At 43.8% G+C, this 23,558-nt stretch overlaps 1 protein-coding gene across 2 annotated transcripts in view; it reads left to right on the top strand.

The window, feature by feature from the left end:
- Window positions 1-3,741: 3,741 nt before the first annotated feature.
- The window catches only part of HLF (HLF transcription factor, PAR bZIP family member), a 409,465-nt gene continuing 389,648 nt past the window's right edge, over window positions 3,742-23,558 (top strand). For both annotated transcript variants that reach the window (XM_069654929.1, XM_069654930.1), the window contains exons 1-2: window positions 3,742-3,979; window positions 9,969-10,286. In XM_069654929.1, coding sequence (XP_069511030.1) covers window positions 3,874-3,979; window positions 9,969-10,286 — 424 coding nt within the window. In that variant the 5' untranslated portion in view covers window positions 3,742-3,873. The remainder of the gene's footprint in view (window positions 3,980-9,968; window positions 10,287-23,558) is intronic.

Raw genomic sequence — 23,558 nt, forward strand, 5'->3', positions numbered from 1 at the left:
CGAGTGTTAGGGAGAATTCTCTGTTTAGGCTGAATTTCCCTACCTAGTGAGTCCCCCAGCAGCTTTGCTGGATTTCTGGGGTTTAATTTTTTTCTCCTGCCAAGAGTGAGACTCTTTTACCCTCACTCTTGGACATGTTGAAGTGTGTTATCTTGGACAAACCTTGTGTTGAATGGGCTATGGGGTCTTTTACTCCATAGGGCCTCATGTATTTTTGTGATGTGGGTCACACAGCACCCTCTGTGCCGTGACCCAGGGGTGTCCTAGGGACTCCCCAACATAGACTCCATACCCTGGGACTGACTACTGTCTCCCAGGGCATGTAAAGTCACCAAAGACTTTGCTAGTCTTGAATCCTGAACAGAACCAGTACAAACCATCATATTGTGGACGTACTGGCTGGGGCAATTCGATTGCCCCAGGGTCTGTTAGTCGAGGGGGCACGTCTCCGTCCCCCCTGATCGAGTTTTGGCTGGTGGCAGTGGAAACTACTTTTTATATTCGACCGCGAATATTTCCCTATGGGATTTCCCATTGTTTTAGGCTAACACATTTAATTATTTATTTACGGTAGCCTTAAACATACCGCCGGTTTATATATTTATTTTTATAACTCCGGTTGGGACTTTTTGCCAAAACTTGATTCTAAAATGGCGTTGGTGTTCGCCTCTGTAACTCTGACCCAAAGTGGAGCCCTTTGTCCCACTTTTGGCGGGCTTCTCCACAGAAGCCCTCCAAAGTGGTGCCACTCTGTCTGGGGTACTTAGGAGGGGTGGAGGGGGATTTAGGCACCCTGGACTGAGTTACCTTGGTAACTCAAGTCGCACTCCGTCCTGATTGGCCCAAGTGGTGAGCCGCCCGGCTCACCACTTAGCATGTTTGAGTGACAGCTAGGCTGGGTGAATGGGGGTTTGCTGCATAAAAGCAGGGCTTTGGGGACTGGGACTTCAGAAGTCGCCACAGGACCAAGAATCCGACGAGGGAAGAGCTGGGCCGACCTGCTTCGACGACACCACCCGGTGGAGCCCTGCTGAACCGTCTCACCACTTTTTCCCGACGACCGAGGAGAACTCTTAACGGGGTGGCTCCTTCCCTTGACTGGTGGGGACAACCAGTTTTCGCCTTCTTTCCGTTCCTTTGAGGTATCTCGTGGCCGCCTTGCCGGTGCCAAGCACCCCGGCATCCGGAATACCACACTTTACCCCCATACCGCGAAAGTCGGTACCAACCCTTTAACCGGAGGACTCCGCGGCTGGTTTCTTCCCGGGCAGTGCTACGACCTTTCTCTTCTGCTCTTCAGCGAGATATTCTTCTCCCCTGACCGACGTCGAGCCTTGCTGTCACTGCCTGGAACAACTGCCCCCGCTGGAGGATCCTTTCCGCTTAAGGTACTGTGTTCCGCCTGGCTTCCCTTGCTACCGACTGTACGGGGTAGATTTAGCCCCCGGCTTTCGAACCTGGGAGTGCCTGGGACACTTTGGCTAAACTTTCTAAGCCACTCTAAACTCTTTTTGACTCTTTGCAAGACTTTGAATCTCTAACTAACAGTGTGATCTTGGGCACATTTTCGCTCCGGCTACTCTAAGAGTGGGCCCTGCCTAGTGACTTTTGCTCACCTGTGACTTTAGTCTTCTTTAAAGCCTATTGCAAGTGTTCTGGACCTTAGAGTGGTGTGTCTAACCTATTTCTGCTTTTTCTCTCCCTTTCTTGGAAACTACTAGAGTGTCATCTAACGTTAAGCACTCACCTCTGTTTTAATTAAGTGGTGTTAACCTAGAGTTGTCTAGATAGGAGAAAGGATTGAATTTACTTTCATTATAACTGTGTTGAAGTGTTTTTACTATATTTTTGCTAGAGTGTTTTTAACTTATGTGTATTTTAAATAAAATACTATATTCTTTTGAAACCAAGCTCTGGTCAGTGTTTGCTTGTGCTATTGGGTTTTGGTACATATTGTGTATACTTTGCATACTGCCTAACTCTTCTTGAGAGAAGTCTGACTGCTCAGCCACAGCTACCAGGTAAATCTGGGTGGTACAGACTGCTACCAAAGGGGTTTACTGCTCTACCTGTAGTCTTAAATCTTTTGCAGTGTTCCCCAAGGGAACTGCACAGGTTTCTGCCTAACACAATACAATGTAGCGTGTTCCGGCGCAGATAGAATTGCTATGTTCCACTTGCCCCCACGCTCCTACATTTCAGAAAAGGACTCAACACCCACCTCTTCAAGGAATCTCTCCTCCTCAACACCTAGGCCATCAAAGCACCCCTGTGCCATCTGACTCGCTAGATGCCGCCCACCCCTCTGCTCCCCGTCACCTCATACAGCTGTACCCGTCCTCTGTTCCTCTCTGTATCCTACCCCCGCGGTATATATGTTCTGTTTTTACCTCTGAAAAGCGCTCTGTTATGCATCTGTACTGGTTTGTACGTCCATAAAGCACACCGTTATGAATCTGCATTGTTGTATAGCTATGTAAAGTGCTCTGTTGCTTCTCAGAGCTAGGCCCGCGCTCAATAAATACCACAATAATAATAATAATAGTAACTATGTGACAGCTGCACCAAATTACTTGTGGGACTATCCCGTATTCTGTGGGTCACAGCAGTAAAAGGGTAATGGGCTATTATAAATTATTCTATAAAACCCCATGGGCAACCCTGCACAGTTGCGCACAGTTGCAGAGTCTGTTGTATCTTAAATGCAGAACACATGCGCACTGAACAACATGCAGTTACATACACATTTGTCAGATATGTCAAAGATACATTCAACTAATTTTCTCCTGTGTGTAGCACCGAATGGATGCGGTAAAAAACATTTATATTGTAAATAGTGCTGCACTGTTGAAATTACAGCAGTTAAAATGTTTTTTTATTAGATGCACACATACTGTTGCACTGTTGAACGTAGTGAAAAAAATCTTTAGTGTTAGTATTAAAACATAACAATCTATAGGGAGAAAATATAGCCTGAGCTTCCTATACAGGCCGGGTTCATTTTGGGAAATGCAGAGGTAGATGTTGGTCCAACAGGGCAGGCATGACAGTTGAAGCCTATTGGCTTTGCTACTTCTTGTTTACTTTGTCAAATGTTTTTGTATTTATTAGGATTATGTGCTTCCAAAAGAAACACATGCACAACAAGCTGCGTACTGGAGGGCAATGCCAGGGACAATGGGATAACAAGGTGAAACACACAGGGGAAGGCTGGGAATGCGACATGAGACTGTGTGCATTTTGGGCGGGGGCGTGTTATGCCCATTTTATTTAGACTTCTTAGAAAGACTGCTTAACGTGCCCACATTGTATCGCGACAAAAATTGGCTGCGAGCTGGTAGAGAGATGCCCTCTAATAAACTTGTGTTGCACCCCACCCACGTTCCTGGTCACGTTTTGATAGAGCTCTGCATTGTTGCAGCAAGCGAATAAGCCTCAGGGAAGTATATAAATCAGGCCCATAGTATTTTACCTATTTAAACATGTGTATATTAGTCATAACTATCCCCGTGCGCGCTCTAAATATACTTGCTCATATTGCCACCATGTACAATGTGATGGAGTAATTGCATGGCTAATCCTTGGGGAAGGGCGCGCCAAATAAGCACTGGGCGGCGACGTGAAACACACTCGTGCGCGTAGAGTAAGCGAGCCCTGAGCAGGGACTCTGGCAAGCAGCTCCTCCTCTTCTCTCCCGGGAAGGGCCGGGCTCTGACATCACCCCTGTCATCCCCTGCACATGGACATCCAAATGATCGGAGCGGCAGAGAGAGGCAGCTCTCAACGCAGGCAGGCAGGCAGGGAGGAGGAAGGCGCGCGGCGTGTCCAGGAGCTCGGCTGCACGCGACGGCTTCGGGATCAGAGACAGAAAAGATGGCCCGACACCTATCTCTCAACCAGGCGTTCTTACCCCCAAGCTATGGAGTCCTCAAGTCGCTACTGGAGAACCCCATGAAGTTGCCTCTGCATCAGGAAGTCGGTAATGCGTCTGCATTTATTCGTTGTCTATTCTTGACACTGCACTAAAGCACTGTGGGTGGTCTCACTTTTAACCATAACCCCAGGGTTATGCCCGTTGGTCATTATTTGTGACACTTACGATTGAAACGGTGGAATGTAAAAACATTTCTGGAGATACTTGCTGTTCTTTATTTTTGGCTAAATGTGTTTTTTTTTTATCCGTGATGTGCGGGTGCCATACTTTGATAGTACTAGTAGCAGTTACAACAGACGGAAGTAATCAGGATACATTGGCACCCCACAACACCAGAAGGTTATGATCCCTAGACAGTAGTTGATGCAAATGTGTCTTTTCCTTGATTTTCTGAGTGTGGGGAAGACTTAAAAAAAAAATAAAAAAAAAAATATATATTATATATATATATATATATATATATATATATATATATATATATATATATATATATATATATATATATATATATATATATCAAAAGTAAAAATAAACTAGCAGCTTCACACTAGTTGAAAAGTTGGTTGCAATGTAAATACATTGTTATTTAATATATACATTTAGTTATGTTTAAGATTGGCTTGTAAAATTGCAATTAAGTACTTCTGAGTTTTGCTTGGAGGAAGTTTACTGCTTCTTGGCCCAATACAATTGTCCCTTCGTAAATAGTTTTAGGAAGTGACCTGATTAGTTGAACACACTTTTAAACAAGCATTGGTAATGCCAAGAATTTTGCCTTTTGTGTAGACATGGGAAATGCATTTGCCAGGCACTGCTTTAGTGGTAATAACTAGCCATTGATGGTAGCAGCTGCAAAATGGTGTGATGACCTGGGTATGTCACGTGGCCTGGCAAATGCTTAATACTATTACACACATTAAACGGTAGGCTTTGCTAATGCTTGTTTTTAACAGGACTTCAGTGAAGAACATGCATGGTGCTTATAAATAGAGTAGCTAAATGCAGACCTGGTTAAGACATTTTCATTACACCAGTAGCGCCTTTACCGCTACAATTAAGGCCCTAACTCAGAAAACTGCTTTAAAAAAACTAGCAGGCCCTTTGAGTGCAACATTTGATGGTAAGGCTTGATAACGCTAGCTCAGCGAGATCCCAGGAGGGGCAGGATATGGATGGTAACGGCCATAGGGATAAGCATGGCCATTGGCAGTCAATGGGTGGGTAAATTATCAAACAACACCCACAAGCTTTGTATCCATCCTCATTTTGCATTTCTCCCTGGCTGTACTCTAATGCAATAATTTCAGTTTATAATTGGCGCTTTAGCCAACACGAATACAAATGCAATATTGATAATGCATGTACCATATATATTCCACCCCCATGCATTTTCCTTTGCTTTGCTGAAAGCGTTGACGAGTGCAGCTGTGCCTTGCTTCTGCTGCATGAGTGAACAGGCGTGTATATGAGCAGCCGAGAACTGCCAGGTTGGCCAGGAATTTTTGTTAATCAGGCCTCTGTGGGTGTTTCCGAAAACAAGAGTAGGGTCCTCTGTTTTCTAGAGCTTAATCTTCAGGACCTGGCCTACCTATTTAGAAGAACTCTCAGTTTTGAGTCATATTTGTGATCTAATGCACGAGATTACGTGATTTTATTAGAGTCACGCACTTTTCTTAAAAGCGGGAAGCTGGCAACGAAAGTCCGCATCTTAACTACTGAGTGTAGCATTTCATAGCGTGTCTTCATTCTAACACTGAGCCACTTCTCTTTCCCTGGGTTTATCGGGACGCAATGATGAGCACAAAAAACCAAGGGCCGAGACTGCAGGATTCGGCTCCTATGGGCAGGACCACTGCATATGAGGACAAGCTTAAAAGTACTGTACTTTTAGTGTCGCATGCATTCACAGGATGCATGTGCCTTAAGTTGGAGGCCGCCCCCTCTGGGCCCCCCAGGTACGAATTGAAATGGCCTTGAAAGATGCCCCATGCCATGAGTAGCCTCTGTTCGATATGTTATGCTAATTAGTGGGATTTCAACCTCGCACCTCTGCCTTTTTTTCGGCACAGCAAGCGTGTAACTTATTCAGAACCTGGCAGCACACCCTCTTGTAAAACACACGAGGACATTCATGCATGGCAGCGCCAGGCAGCAATTAGAAAAGCGTGCCCTGAAGTGCAGGAAATGCACGCACGCGGCAGTGCGGATGTGTACGCATGCCTGCCAGCCATGTCGCAGGAAATAGAATGCAGTCACCGTGATCTGGCCGCACAGCAGTCGCGTAAGAATGTGCATAGCCGCGATGAGTGCAACTTTCTACCACACTGCCTGGAAAGAGGTTTGGTAAACCGCCAGCTGGCAAGTTCAAAGTGATAGGCTAGCTCGTGCTGTGCTCTTTACAGGGGAGCAGCTACTGTACGCTCACCTGTAAAGGTACGCACGCGCTTACACAACCGTTTTAGATCCTCAAGTCTCGGCAGCTCCCTCTTTTTAAAGAGCTGGTGCCTTCATAGGTTTGTGGAATTCCCATGTCAATGCTGGATTCACTCTGGTTCCATCTTTCAGCGGAGAATGGAACTCTATGGGCCTCATTACACGGTAGGCGGTAGGGATTTACCGGCACCGGTAAAATACCGGTACCGGTAAATCCCTGCCGCCTTACTACGAGGTCCCTTAGCGGGTTGGAGTTTTAACGCCTGCTTTTTGCAGGCGTTAAATACCAACCCGCTAAGGGACCCCGGAGCTAATTACGGCACCGCAAAATTGCGGTGCCGTAATTAGCGCCTTCCCCATTCCCATAGAGCCCTATGGGGCAGAAATGGGAATGGGGAAGGGCAATGGCGGAAGGGGGATTTACCGCCCCTCCAACCTTGGGATGTGGCGGTAAATCCCCTTTCCGCCAAGGCGGTGCCGGTATTTTACCGGCATGAGCCATGGCGCTAATAGCGCCATGGCTCACCGCCTACCGTGTAATGAGGCCCTATCTCTGGAAGGGAGGTTTTATGAAGCAAGGCCGCACAACGAATTCCCAGAGTGCTTTGCCCTCACGGAAGCCTGCCACTACCCCCTACAGGTCGCCGTGGTTGCATAGCGTGTGCTAGAAGAGGGTTTGAGCTGTTATGCACCCAGAAAACCTGCAGGCTAAACGTCACCCTCAGTTCAGTGTGTACTCAGTGGGACTCCAACAAAGAGCCTATATATAGTACCCGCCCAGTCATGGATATGTGAGTGTTAAAAACATCAATGCTTTCTCTTGGGGTGTGAGAAAGTGGGGAGTTGCCCAATAGTCCCACTGTGTTAGAGACCTAGGGATTTTCCTTCCATGCCCCTGAACTGGCTTGGGAGGCAGCTGGCACTGCCATGGAGGATATTAGCCTTCAAATCCCAGAGTACCTGTAAACCATTGCTCAAAATGTGCCCTCAATGTAAATATAGTCTAGTTGCTGTACTTATACCTGCCAAGTTCCTCAAGGCAGTAATCTTGCGAGTTAGTGAAAGCAATATTCTAGTATGGAGCATGTTTGCGTTTATTTATTTAAATTTAAATTTGATCTTTGTTGTTGTGTCATGTAACTTGTATACTACTGTAGATAGTTGAGAGGGTATTGAGGTTTATGTAGGTCAAACCTGGCTGGAAAATAGTAGCGACAAGAGGACGCAGGAATGGGACACAATGACATGGATATAATTAGGAGGGTAGGATTTTATGGGTACATATAGAGTGGACATTCCTGCAGCCCCCATTCCTGCTGCGTCCTTGCACCTCCCATTCCTATTACATCCTTGCAGGCCTCATGCCTGTGCATTCCTGCAGCCCCCCCATTCCTGCTGCACATTTGCGGCCCCCATTCCTACTGCACCTTTGCGGCCCCCATTCCTGCTGCATCGTAGTGGTCACCACTGGCGCTTCATTCTTGCAGCCCCTATTTATGCTGCATACTTGCAGCCCCCATTCCTGCTGCATCCTTGCAGCCCCCATTCCTGCTGCAGCATTGTGGCCTCCATTCTTGCGACATCCTCCCAAACCCTTAGTGTCCTGCTGGAGCATTACAGATCGAAATCACCAGACCTTGCTCCATTCTAATATCCCGAGCTTTAATAGTGATCCTTGCAGTTTATCAGTGCAAAAATGATGACCCATGACCTGGCAGGTAAATCATTTTGTACTTTGTAGACACTGCCCAACACCCTGGCCCATCCACTTTCCTGTTGGGAACAAAATGATGGCAATTACTCTTAACACTCCTGAAACACTTGTATTGATCTGTGCCCTTTAGCAACAATAGACTCAATGAAATATAAATTGACCTGAGAGCAAAGGAATTTCGGTTAATTTTGATAGTCAATGAGTTAGAAATTGACAAGAACTTGATCTGAACAAGATTTTTATTTGGTTAAAAGTGACATTAAAAGAAGCTTAAGAAAATCTTTTACTTGTGGAAAGGAATCATTTTGTTTGTATCAACGTTACTTTGAAATCTATGCATTTGACTTGGAATTTTGACAACAATAAAAACACAATGTACATGAAATGAAAAATGACTAATACTTCAGGAAACTGAATTTTGAAAAAGGTTGGCGCACTGCAATAATGCTCAAACCAAAGTAAAAAAGTACTTTCGGAATGAAAAATGTATCTTCAGCACCATCCCCTCCTTTAGCATCCGAAGGGCTAAAGTAGACATTCCAGAACATAGATTGTTAACATGTAGCTGCATTTTGAAAAACTTATGTATTCGATAACGAGCCATCCAAAAACATGTTTTACTATGAAGATGATTCTGTATCAGTCAGGAGTCAAAGACAGGTTGCTCCAGATGTGTCCATACGTGCTAGATTCTGAGATTCTATGTGTCGTCATTTGGCGTTTTGTGATGTGCTCTAGGCCAAGAGGTAGAAATGCATTTGATTAAGGGCAACATTGAATGTGCTCCATTTGCTTTGGTGGAGAGGGAGCTCGATCATGCATGATGTTCACTTCAGGACTCGACCAGGGTTACGACAAGGGAATTCCTTTGGAAAATTAGTAAATAAGGGCCTAATTCACAGAAGCATTTTATAACGGTGCAATCCTATTAACAAACACTCTGTGAATCAGGCCCGAAACAGTTTGTAACAGCAAAATTGAATTTACCCAAAATATCACTTTTGGTATAAAAGAAATACTGAGACCTGCTCACGACCGATTGCATGATTATTCCTTCATAGCTAGTGTGTTCTCCATAATTAGAAGGCTTACTGGTTTGTTAATATAAATGCAGTTTGAATGTCTCTCTTAAGATTTATCTGTGTGTGTGTTTGGTGGAGGGATGTACTCTACCCAAAGCTCCTTTCCATGAAATAAAACTATCGATGGTATTGCTGGCCACTTCACGCCAGCACTCCCCCAGCATCACTAGCTCCCCATTCTCCAGAGAATTGCTTTCAAAGGACTCTTTCTCATATACAAAGCCATCCACCTCAAAACCCATCCCAACTCCACAAAACATTGTAACCCATTAACCAACCACACAACAGACAGAGAAGCCAGCCAACATCTCCTATGCAGTCCACTCTGCAAACGAATCTGCAAACAACAGCAAACATTCACCCAGTGGGCACCCGGAATCTGGAACACGCTACCCCTCCACATGCATACTGCACCCGCCATCAACAATTTCTGAAAAACACTTCAAAACATAGCTTTTTCACCGTACCCAATCCAGGCACACCACCTCCCCAGCCATCCTACGTCTATCCGGAAATTCCTATTCTGTCCCAAAAGGTTGTAACATCTTTTTTCACCTCCTCCCCTTTGAACATTGTCAGTTGGTCCGAGGCCTTCAAGGTATGGCCAGAGCAGGACAACACAATTAAAATAAAATAAATCAAATAGCTGCAGTTTTGTTTTCACCATTTGTTTTGATGAACGAAGACCTCAACACGTGAGTCTTCACAAATGGGTGCAATAGGTTTTAACCTCTCGACGATGAACAAAACATGGTGTTTATTGAAGCAACAATTCCGAGACTGACACTTGTAACTTTGCTTTTAGACAAAGAGAAGAAATTAGACGATGATGGCAATGCAGGCACAGTCCCTCAGTCGGCGTTCTTGGGTCCTACACTATGGGACAAGACTCTGCCATACGACGGGGACACTTTCCAGTTGGAATACATGGACCTGGAAGAGTTCCTCTCCGAGAATGGCATTCCCCCCAGCCAGTCCCCACACGATCACATCTCCCACCAGCCGGTTCTCCAGCAGCCGCCTGTGAACTCTCCGTCGGTTATGGACTTGAGTGGCAGAGCCTCCACGTCTCTCCTCCAGGGCATGGTGCCGCCGAACTGCATGCACAATCCAGGTAGACCAGGTAAGTCTCCCAGGCTGTCCTCAAGGGGATGAGTCTTTCCATTGCTTTGCGTCACACTGGAGTTCTTCATGCAGCCAATTGGAAGGAAGCCTTTTGGTAAAACCGGAAGGGTCATGTCATTTGTGTTCATGCAATGTAAACAGCTTATTACCCAGCCATTGTGTAATTCTTATTTTCGCTGACATGCCAAGCAACGTAAGCACCAGGAAGTAAAACAAGTAGTAAATAGGACTGGGGTGACCAGTATGCAGTTGCGCCGAGACACAAAATTAGAAAATAATTTGGCCAACCATGCAGCTAATAGTATACAGCGTTCCCCAAACAACAAAGCAAAACAGAGTATACAGATACTTTTAGCACTTTGCACATAGCCCAATATAGTAGTCTACTTCTCTAAACTCTCCAATAGAGTATCAGTAATAGTGAAAATGGAGTTATAAGCCCAGTTATAGTAATGTACAAGTCTCATGAGATTTCTTGAAATTTTCCATATATTTTTACCTGTGATATCTACATGATCATATCTGGTAAGGGGTGGCACCCTTAATTTAACATTGATTTAAAGATGTTTGGAGATATATATTTCCCAACTTTGATCTTTGGTATAACCTGTCGCATTATTGTATTCAATTAATTGTAGGTTTGACCATGCAAGAATATTGGGTGAGCATGTATTTCCATTTTTTGTGTATAGCCTACTGGCAATAGACACTAACACCACAGAATGGAGTGTTGCACAGTGACACTGGAGTCTATACCACTCTAAGTCACTGATCATGCACCCCATCCACAGGATGGTGTAGCTATTAAACATGAGCACCCCATGGGAATAATTATTAAGTAAGGTATGTAGGTGCACATTCCGACCCGCTTCATGCCGCAATACTGCATTTGAGCATTATTAGTTGTAATAATTAGGATAATACGTTGTTTTGTGAGACTAACCAGATATACACTGGTAATGCTAATTTCTATGCAGTACCCGATGTAAGGTGTAAAGCAGAACCTTACCTAACATTTAATTTGATATAAGAATCTGTTGGAAAATTGTGACAATAAGTATTTTATATATTATATTTCGTACCTTTGGCTTTTTCTTCCCATTCTCGGTGACTCCCTTTAGTGGTATGTATTGTCTTATCTTATATTGAACAGCAATGCAGTCAATGTTATTGTGTTATTTTCTGTCAAATCATGAAAGGCAAACTTTGCTAATTTACTTTTAAATGTCGAACAAACAGCCTTGATAAAGACGCAAGTCGACACACGCGTTGGCTGTTTAAAGGAAAAACTAATATTAAAAATATATGGAAAATTTCAAGAAATGTCATGAGACTTGTACATTAATATAACTGGGCTTATAACTCTATTTTCACTTTTACTGATACTCTATTGAAGAGTTTAGAGAAGTATACTACTATATTGGGCTGAGCGCAAAGTGCTAAAACTATCTGTATACTCTCTTTTGCTTTGTGGTTTGGGGAACGCCATATACTATTAGACGCATGGCTGACCGAATTATTTTCCAATTTTGTGTCTCAGTGCAACTGCTACTGATACTGGTCACCCCAGTCCTATTTACTACTTGTTTTAATTCATGGTGTTTAAAAGTATCCGTATACCATGAATTAAAACAATGAGGACATATTAAAGTAAAAATACTGAAGGGTACCTGGAGTTTTCAGGGAGGAAACCAACGATTGCCACATTAATAGGCAGAGGGGAGTCAAAAGAACTAAAATTGTAAACCAAACTTGTTTGGTTGGTATCTATTAAAGCAGCTCATTATGAATGGGATCAGAGTTTGCCTGAGGAGAAGGTCAACATTCTCCTTTTACAGATGATGTATGCTTTGAGTGCTTATATCGCTTTCCGTCCTGTTAAAGCATTCCGCAAGCCAAAATGTGGGGGCGAGGTGGGGATGAGAAGACGGAGAACAGAGATGTAAGACTGCGCAATCCTTGGCTATTAGGTACTTTGGTCTGATGGCCAGATTGGATGATCCAGGACCTTGACAAGAGAGCAACTCGTGTGCCAACAGGAAACCTTATGTGCTATTTATTTAAACGAACAACTATTTCATGACCAATGCACAGTAAAGGCTGCTTGGGGCAGGAGCCCACTGAATTGAACAAATACAATCTCAAATTGGATGTCTTGAGTTAAAACAAGACTATTGACCTCTCTACATTGCAGGCTTTTGTAGCTCTGAAAACCTATGCTTGTTGTAGGCAGACATTTTAATTTCAAGTGACCCACATGTATAGAATATACCATATGTGGACCTGTGATGTGTGGGTTCCACTGATGTAGTGAGATATACTAGCAGGCTCATTCGGAGCCTGACGGATGAAGCGGTTACCTTGAAAAGCAGCTTTGCACTGAAACGTTTTCTGCCCACCTATCCCATTCATTACATCATGTTGTGTTTCTTCATGGCCGTTGGACATACCATGCCACGATGCATAGTTATTTTGAGTTCCATTGACCTGAATGATTTGGACAGGGTGTGCCCGGTTTTAGCACCTCACTAAACCTCGGCCCACTCTGTCATAATTATTGCTGGCGGTGGTTGAAATGGCCGCATCCATTGCTACATCGGTCGCAGCCATTTGTGATCTCTGCCGTAGGAATTTGCCAATGGTGGAAATCACTACGGATACACAGGTATGGTGCCCCCTAACCATGAATTTATTGCAAGATGCACTGAATCGCTGATCCCTCTTTGCCCATCTGATATGGACCAAAATGGCCAGAAAGAACCTGACTGACAGTAGCAGTATCATCCTGGGCCTTTCTCGCCACAACTTTGCAGGGGACATATATATATATATTTTCTCCAGGTACGGTAGTAGTAAGTGTCCGAACAACGTAAAACAAAATGTGGCAAATACCTTAAAACATCATCAATGTTACTTCTATAGTACATTGTACTGTTTCTTAAAAGACATTTTAACATTACGCTGTAATGGTATCTAGACTTTACATCTAAATCCAATTCATCTAAGTCGTTTCCCTCGAATTTTATTCATCGAAAATACTTTCCAACAAAATGCATTTTCTTTGAATAAAATTTGATGTATTTCGATGGATTTTAGGGTTAGGGCAAGGGTTAGAATTAGGGTTGGGGTTAGGCCAAGGGTTAGAATTAGGGTTAGGGTTAGGGCAAGGGTTAGAATTAGGGTTGGGGTTAGGCCAAGGGTTAGAATTAGGGTTAGGGTTAGGGCAAGGGTTAGAATTAGGGTTAGGGTTAGGCCAAGGGTTAGAATTAGGGTTAGGGCAAGGGTTAGAATTAGGGTTAGGGTTAGGGCAAGTGTTAGAATTAGGGTTAGCGTTAGGGCAAGGGTTAGGGTTATGGTTAGGGTTAGGTTAGGGTTAGGGCGAGGGTTACAGTTAGGGTTAGAGTTAGGGTTAGGGTTGGGGTAGCGTTAGAGTTAAGGGGGGGTGGGCGTGGGAATGGGGGGAGTTGGGGCTGTTGGGGGTTCCCCACCAATATACAATAAACATTACAAGGAGCTGGCCAGTGCCAGAATTTCAGCACTGGACAGCTCCATGTAACGTTTTAACGTGGGAAATAAAAGCATCAAAATGCCATTTTTAACCTTTAAAAGCACATATCCATTGTAACTTGCCCATCCCTACATTCGATGGACAAGTTTCGATGGAAATGTACTTTTACATGCAAAAGATAGCATTTCGATGGATTTCCATTTGATGGATTTGCATCGATACATTTGTCTTTCAATGCATTTCCATTGATGGAAAGACCATAAACCTGTTGCAATCTATTGCCCACATATGAAATATTGGCGGCTTGTAATGAAATACATAGGGATAGTCGAATCTGCCATTTATGTCATATTTCGGAGGCAATTGAATCACTATATCATCTACCGGCCGATTGTACTAACTTAAATAGCCTTAGAATTCGCTGTTCTGAACGTCTAATGTGCCAATTTAGATTGATGACTTCTGATATTTTATGTGATAACATCCTATTCGGTCCACAGATTTCATGGGAAATTGCGGCCCTGGTGTTCCCTGAGCAACATTAACTTTAACACATTCCCAATATGGACGAATAATAATGAGCAATGGTATGGTGTCTTGGAGATAGTTAGAATCTTACTGTTTTATTGGTCTATTTTGTTGGTTGTAGACTTTGCTATATTTTCTGTTGTTTTGTTTTTCCTAACTTCTTTATAATTAATTTTTGTAGTGCTTTGCTGAAAAGACAAAAGTTATTTTTTTGTATAATGATTAATGATTGTTCTGAGGTTCAGGTATGAAATTATGTTTTCCTTTGTGTGTTAATTCTTCTCTTTTCTTTTTGTTTGTGTTTTAATTTGTGTAAGGATTACTTGTTGAACCAATTCACAAAATGAATTAAAAAAAAAATACATTTTTTTGTTTGTATTTTAACTATGGAGTTTTATAGAGAGGAAACCAGACCCTAGATGGCAATAACTTCAGAGTGGTGGAGATTTAATTTTGGTAGTCATGCCACATAGCAAACTTAAATGTGTTTGTCATTAAAACTCCCAAAATAGGGAAAAAATGATGAAAGTACAGTTAATGCATGTGATTAGGATTTCCACTTTGAGTGTCTGTAGGGTGCATTCCCTTCATTGGGGTACTTCCTCTGGCCAGAATTGTGGAAGTAGCCCAAGCATAGTTATAAGGTAATTTGCAAGCAGTCTTTAAGTGCATGGGAACAGTCTGATGTGTTGGCTTTTAGGGAATGTGGAGATGGGGAAGGATTGGGAGGGATATTGTGGTTTGCATGACGCCAAGATGTGCCAGAATGCTAATAAGAGGGAATGTGGAATGTGTGTATCAAGTATGGTGCATTTGAGAGGTAGTAATCTTGGGAGGGCGTTTAGGGGAAGGGCAGTACCTCACTAAAGAGCCTGCCATAGTAAAGCTTCTAGCACTTTGAGCCTGCAAGTGTTCTCTGTGTGTTGCTGTTTATTGGTGTGGATGAGGGAGTACACATTGGGCCTCATTACGACCCTGGCGGAAAACCATGGTGCTATTAGCACCATGGTCCATGCCGGTAAGTTACTGACTCCGCCATGGAGAAAGGGGGAATTACCACCCCATTACAAGGTTGACGTGGCAGTAATTCCCCCTTCCTCCATGGCCCTTCCCCATTCCCATTTTTGCCCCATAGGACTCAATGGGAATGGGGAAGGCGGTAAGTACGGTGCCGCAAATTGCGGCACCGTACTTAGCACCAAGGTCCCTTTGCGGGTCCCTACTTTAACGGCTGGTAAAACCACCCTTTAAGGTCGGGCCCTGCAAAGGGACCTCGTAATTAGGCGCTAATGGGTTAACGGCGCCGTAGCCTTTTACGACGCCGTTAACCCATTAGCGCCAGGGTTGTAATGAGGCCCATTGTCTGTGAGTGGAAAGGGGAGCCGATTGGGTTGTTTGTTTTTCTGGAGGGTTTGCCTGTGCTTGCACAGGGTATGAGCATGGGTTGACTTGTTCATGGATAGCAAGGCTCGCTGGTTCTCAATACCACTGTCTTGTGATTTCCTATTAATATAGAAGAGAGCAAGAGATATGTGTCACGACCCCGGGAACAGGGCTGTGATTGATGCTGTGATTGATGACTCTTGATCATCAGTCCTTGTTCATAACTAAAGCAAACCATGCATGATGCTAGCTAGCTCTTTGCATGTATGTGAATGGCTTACTGTGCTTTAGCATGACTTAACAAACTTATAGTGAACTTGAGTTCCCCTAATTTAGATGACATTTCTGAATTGCTGCATAAATAAATGACACTTGATAAGAGACTATAAAATGGGTATGCAGTAATAAAATTGTGGCAAAAATATCGCCTTTACAAAAAATCGCAGAAAAAAATGTGGTTTGACCCAGTAAAAGTGTACTCCATTATAGCATTTAAGGGGAGCAAAAGTTGCAGGGGTGTCCCCCGCTCCCTGTAAATGGTATAATGGTTCTGGGGGTTGCAGTGGTGTCCCCTGTGTCCTTTACATGGAATGCAGCGGCAAAACCACAGTCTTTTTGCAGCGATTCTTTGTGTAAACGGCCATTTTTGCCTCAATTTTAACACATGGAACCATAAAATGCAATTTATGATGAAATCATATTTTGCCAGCCCCCAACTCTGCAGGGTGGGCTCATGCCATCGAAGTTCCACTGTTCTCTGTCTGTGCTGTTTCATTAGCCATGGCATATTTATTTAATGCCGCTGACAAAAATGGTGGCTAGAAGATGAAAAATTCCAATGTCATTCTAAGAGTCAGTCGGTCAGATTTTGACCTTTGTACAAAGTGAAAAAAGTGGACGTTTCTGGCAACTTTCTCTTTTAAACTTTTAGCTCATGCGGTTTTGAGAAAAACCTGTTTGTAAATCAGAATTTAGCCCTCTGCTCGGCTTTTTGAAAACGTTCATTCTCTATTCGTATATCTACTGGACAGAATGGCAAGGGTGATAATACATCTCCTTGCTGAAGTCTATCTGCTAACCGTGGACACAGCTTGCTCGCCACATCCTCTATTTGTCTAGTGGGTGAAACTAACGGCAAGGTAATCGTAAGGACCGCGCCTGCTTGCTGTGTGTAGCCGTACACTGCATTTCCTCTACTTTATAGAACTTTGACTAATACATGGAATAACTGCATTATAATGTGTCGTGCTCACAGTTGTTTATACAACATACACCTCATGCACATTTACAGTTTGTCACAGCAGTTTAAACCCATATATTTCAGTTGATGATTTCATGGTGTGTGAAGTCATAAGGGCAGGCATCTAATTAACTGGTCACTGCTACTTAGATTTTGAATTTAGATCTCATTAATGGGGCATGAGGAGAGTTCTAGGGCTTAAAACATGTATTTGTACAATTGTTAAAATATTAAGGCAGGTGATCAAAGAGGAGAGTTAAGGATCACGAGACTGCCAGTAAGGGCTTAAGGGATGTGGCAAAATACTTACACATGGTTTATATTACAGGCTAATTGCATTGCAGGAAACAAAAGTAGTAACAATGTATGTGGCAATGCCTACACTGCTAGCAGTGGCAGGGCTAAAAATATCCTACATGTACGTGTTTGCCCCTAATCAACAGTGCACATTCGAAAGGAGCAGGACACGTCCACGAAGTGAGTGTATTAGGATGTTTTAGCCCTATGTGCATACTGACAAGCCTGGTGCAAGGACGTCTGCTTCTTCTGGCAATGTGCTGTTATGTGCGCCTTGAAACACTTGTGTATAGGCGCTTTATAAATGCCATATCATATCATGGCATCTCTCCTATGTGTCAGTGGATCCTTATGTCCCTTCTGGTTTCACCCAAAGCTGCCCTCTAGAATTCCCCTGTCTGTCCACAGTGCTTGTGTCTTGGCCCTCTAAGAATGTTAGAGAATGTTTCCTCCCGGGACATCTTTAGGCTTGTGTCTTGGCCCTCTAAGAATGTTAGAGAATGTTTCCTCCCGGGACATCTTTAGGCTGTGGAATGCTGACACCCCTATACTAAGGCTGCTAAGACGTTTTCATAGCTCTGTTACTTCAACAGGTGTAGAAGAGTATTCACATGTAGGTGACTGTGCCATGGTGCGGCAATACCCCACAGGAGACACTTGCATCTAGCCAAATGCAACACAGGTGGGCACTGCAGTAAAATAAATAATGGGAGTGTTCCTTGTATGATATCTAGCCAGAAATACACATGTTCATTTTTGTTTTAAACAATTCAATATATCGTTTTCTTAGCAGGTATTACAATGTTTGAAATATAATTTTCGAGAAAATAATGAGGTGCAAATAAGTTAATGTCTTAATTAGTATTCATAAGCAACATACACTGTGGTAAAATTCTACATTTGCTTTCTACTCAATGTTGAGTCTGGTGAATTCGTGTTTTAGATGTTTTGTTTACCACATGCATTATACAATGCCGGGAGGATAGCTCAGGGGCAACGTGTTTGTCTGGGAAGCAAGACAGCGCATCGCAACACAGGTTAGAATCCAGGTCTCGTGCTTAGAAACTGTTCTCCGGGATTAAGTGCATTATAAAAGAACATTTATATTTACAATACAGTCTTTGAGGGCTGTTTAATAGACTGTAAACGTGCAGAAATGCTGCGCACTCCACAGTGCCAGCTCGTGCATAATGGGCTGTGGGTACATACTTGCCACGCATTGCCTGCAAAAGCAGGAAATGTGGTTTCCTTTTACACTTTGCAGATCGCTAGTGCATGCTTCTCCAGGCTTGAATGCCCTATTTGGCAAGAAGGATGGGAAACATGGGCAAATGTGTGTAGGGGCGCTTTAGCACCTCCTGTGCATTTACAGGGCCTGTGGCTGTGGTTTCTGGACCTCTAGCTCTGCCATGCATGTCAGGGACTTGGCATAACCTCCCATGCTTCCTGGTTCCTATCTGCGTGGTGCGTGGGAGCTGTAGGGTCTAGGGAGCATCTTAGATAAGATGTTGGGCCTCATTACGACCCTGGCGCTAATGGGTTAAAGGCGCCGTAAAAGGCTGCGGCGCCGTTAACCCATTAGCGCCTGATTACGAAGTCCCTTTGCGGGACCCGACCTTAACGGCTGGTCTACACCAGCCGTTACAGTAGGGACCCGCAAAGGGACCTTGGTGCTAAGTACGGTACCGCAATTTACGGTACTTTGCGCCTTCCCCATTCCCATTGAGCCCTATGGGGCAAAAATGGGAATGGGGAAGGGTCATGGAGGAAGGGGGAATTACCGCCCCACCGACCTTGTAATGGGGTGGTAATTCCCCCTTTCTCCATGGCGGAGTCGGTAAGTTACCGGCATGGACCATGGTGCTATTAGCACCATGGTTTTCCGCCTGGGTCGTAATGAGGCCCGTTGAGTCTTGTTGGGTGTCCTGACCCACGTTTAAGCTACCCTGCTACAACATTTGGTGCTGTGGGCTTAGAAAATTCAAGATGGCGGAAAACCCACATGTGCGCTGAAATCCAGGAAAGCTGCGCAGTTTGTGCGCCCACCAAAATGGTTGCCTCACTTGCCACCCACCAGTGCGAGAATGAAAGGCCGGGTTGCCATGAGGGAAATGGGTTGCCAAAGGAAAAACAGTAGCGCCGGTTAGCTTCAAAGCGCTTTAAAACCACCATTGGACTACCCGCACAGTAGTCTGAAACCATTGGGAATGGCAATGCTGATTGCCAAATGCAACCTAGAATTGTGGGGAATTCATTTCTTAAATCCCAAAAATGGGTGCAGTACCAGTACTCACCACTATCCAAAAGCCGGCGTTTTAAAACCACTCTGTGTGTTTTTCTGAAGGCAAGCAAAATGCCTATTTCAAACCTTGCAACATGTGCAAAATATTCACTGAACACCAGCAGACATTTGGCAGAATGGAGTTTTGTGTGCCTACAAAATCTGGGAAATGAAGAGCCCAAAAACAATGCTTATAACAAAAATGCTATGGAGTCAGCAGCTTAAGCCTAACTACAACTGGATTTAAAACCACCAAAATCGAAAATGTTAAATTAAATGAGTGACCTATGTTTGGTGTCACATGCCTTTGTAACTGTTGAAATGTCATAGTTTTGCACTTAGAATCAGCATTCTAGCTGCATGTGTAAAATTACAAGTTATTTTAAAAGCAACAAAAAGTTAGCTGAAGGTCTGGCTTAAGGAACTTGATTTTGCCTAGCAACTACCCATCAGCAGTGAAACTTGAGTCACCACTGTGTTCCCAGGCCAACCTTCCTTTTGCTGCCCAGGCTAAGGATATGCCATCTATCTGATAATTGAATTTCCTGTGCTCTGCCAGAGAGTGAACAAAGCCCTCTCCACTCAGGCAAAGGTTTTTTATTACAGACGTCGTAAAAAGTGGCTTCCTCCTGGAGAAGCTGGGAGGAGCACTGCCTGTGAGAGCAAGCTGGCTTGGCAGAACTGGAAAGAACCAGAAATTCAACCTTGTGCTGAGGGTAAACCACACCCCTTTGGAGCCAGAACATAACTTTAAAAAGATGAATAACTCATAGAGCGGACATGTGAAAATTTTATAAATGACACCATAATTCTTGTGATTTTTCTGCCCACAGTTTAAGACGTGGTAGGAACCGGTGGTATGTTCAGGGGGGTTTTAGCGGAAAAGTGGATATTACTCTAAATGTGTGCATGTTAAAAATCTGAAACTTCATCAGTTAATGTCCCTACCCCCTGCACACATGTATGTAAAGTTGGGTCCATGTCGGAAATTGGAAAAGCAGTTAAAAAGTCAATTATGTACACTCTTTGAATGCAAGCTCCGAGAATGAGCAGATTTGGACATAGACATGGCTAAATTCAGCCACACCATGTATATGTAATTTTAAACAAATGTGTACCTGTGCAAATATGTTTTTAGGTCAGATATAGATTGTGTGTAAAGTTGACAGGGGTGGGTTCTCTGTATCATAAACAGACCTCATCATGATGACACTTCATTTCATTCCCCCAATCAAGGGGACGAATGAAAGCTGACCAATGACGATTGAGAGGGGCAAGTCTAGTGATGCAACACACACACCCATTCTCAAGAAACAGATAAAAAGCAGAGAGTCAGGACACATAGGGGGATTCATTTTTCATCTGCCGCTGAAAGCTCTGCCGGAAAAATCCATACTTACCTCCATCAAACTCCAGAAAGCCAAACTAGAGACTTCAATCTATCCAGAGCAGAGAGACCCAAAGAACCGGTGCCTAGCAGAGACCAGACCCCTGTGAGCAGTTCCAGAGGCCAGGCGCTGTGAGCAGAACCCGGAAAGACCTGACCAGACTGAAGTCCGTGACCAAGTCGCTTTCCTGTTCAAAATCTCTTGTGAGTACTTAGCAAAACTCAGAACACATCTCTTAGTTTAAATTCATCTAATTCAATCTATTTAACCTAAGTAGAACTGCCTCCTAGCTGTCACCTGTCATTCTAGCTGCAAAAATTTGTCACTTGTCATTTTGAAAAAGTGTGCGTTTAAAATTTACAAAACCAAAAACGACCTTTACTAAATTACTCATATCTCCGCAACCGTTTGGGCTAGAGACTTGCAATAACTTTCATTTGGAAGCTGAGATCCCAGGCTTTTCTAGGACCCCAAAACGGTAGAGATAGTCCTTGCGGTTCCTTGGTAATAGCGCTCGGCGCATCCGCGAATTTTACCGCGATTTGCAATTTCTTCACATGTAAAAACTGCTGCTGTTTGCTTTCCATTGGCCAGAAATTCGTTTTAACCTGCTAACTATCCCTGCCTCATTGCTAGTGTGAGCCTGGACTAATATTAACTAGATACCACTCATCCTGAACCTCTATAAGGGAATTAAAAGCAAATTTAGCATATTTCTCATTCATTGCCAGCACATATCCAAGCATTGCCTGTGTTTTCAAAACTCCTATCTGTTTTCTGTAAGCTTGCTGGGATTGAACTGAATTACAGTTGATTGCATTTCTGAGGACTGTGTGTTTTCCTTCCATTTCCTTGCATTGCATAAAGAGGGGGGGAGGGAATAGCCCGAGAAAAGTGATTACATTGTCTGGTTGAATCATATTGAGTATTTCTATACTGCATTCATTCATTCAACCTTGCATCCATTTGAACTCTATAAAGCATTTTGTACCACCTTATACTTCTGTACCTATTTGCCAGTGTGCTACCTTATCCATTTCATCTCAACTCCTTAGTAATTATAAAGAAGTGTGCTAGTGCCAGATTCTCTGTTGTTGATCTTTATCATATCAGATTAAGTGTGATATTCAATTATTAATTTATTATAAAGTGTGATATATATATTTTAATTTATCAAATAAACCTTTTAAACTTGCAAAACAGAACTACTTCTTGGCTCAGTGGGGTCAGGGGGATTCCAAGAGAGGGGTGTTATACAAGGGTAGTCATCCAGGACGCATGAACTGGACCTAAAGATATAGCAATAAGGGTTTTCATTCAGTATTCTAGACTAGGCGTTAACTTGGCTGTAGTGCTGAATTGAATCCTCTTACAAAGTGGGGGCTCGTATCCGGGATTCTGGGTTAGAATACCACTTGTGCAGCTTAATACAGTGTGCTAACTGACGGGATACATACACCCGGTCGGATCACCACGCTGCATTACGCTGTGAAGCATTCCTCAAAAGGGACACTCCAAGAAAAGTTCTGTTCTGCAAAAATAAAATACTAACTTCTGTAAGTCAGGACAGAGACCAATCTCTAGAATGACGACCTTAGTAGACATGAAAATGGCCAGAGAGCACCTCTTGCATAAGCTATTTGTGAGAGGTGAATGGACCGAACAGGGCCAGGATGCGTGGTTGCAGGCCATCACACAACAGGTCACTGAAACAGGGTCAGATATATATAGAGATCAGGGTCCCTTACATGTGGCCCTGAGTGAACTATATATGGCTCCTAAAGCCAAAGATGAACACAATAAGATTGCCAGGGTAGCGGCGTATTTATATTTACATATGGGAGCCGTGCAGGACAAATGTGCTGAAGGCCAAGATCTGGCGAGTAGGCAACTGCTGGCATTACAGAAGGTCCAATCTGACCTGGTCTCTTCTGAGCAGAGGCTGCAGAGGAGCCAGGAGTCAGAAAATGACAGCAGACTGTACATCACTAAAATGAAGGAGGATATGGATGTGCTGCAAAAGGAAAAGTCAGAACAGGATACCAGATTTCTGGCCCTGCAGAAGGAGCACCAAGACAGTTTGGACTCCTTACTGCAGAGCCAGAAAAAGCTGGAGCAACAATTAGACTTTAACAGGGCATGCACGGAGCAGGTAGCCACCCTGCAAAGTCATCTAGATAGAGTGAAGGCAGAGAGCAACAAGCTGATTTTGAAAGACCTGGATACCCAGGCAGAGTTTGATGAGGAGCGCCAAAAAGCTGGTGCCCTTCAACGGCAAAGGGACGACCTGGCGGCACAAATGCAGGCTCTTAGTCAGGAAAGAGACGCCTTAGGCCAGGAAGTCTGCCATTTAAAAAGGAAATTGGAAGAAAATCACCTGGCCCACCAGGGGCTGGGTGACCTCCAAAAAGAAAACCAGAACTTGGTAGAGCACACCAGAAGGGTGGAGGATGCTCTAGCAAGAAAGGAGCAGGCCAATAGGGACACAGCTCAGGAGGTAAACCTCCTGCAGCAAAGACTGGCCCAGTTCTCCAGGACCAACCAGGAAGCACAGAGGGAAAATGAGGCCCTCTGTCAACACAATGATAGGCTCCAACAACAGGTAGCGATGCAGGAGAGACTGATAGAGTCCAGTAAGGCCTTAA

Source organism: Ambystoma mexicanum, chromosome 3q (assembly GCF_040938575.1).
Source record: "Ambystoma mexicanum isolate Mex_15411 chromosome 3q, UKY_AmexF1_1, whole genome shotgun sequence".
Taxonomy (NCBI): domain Eukaryota; kingdom Metazoa; phylum Chordata; class Amphibia; order Caudata; family Ambystomatidae; genus Ambystoma; species Ambystoma mexicanum.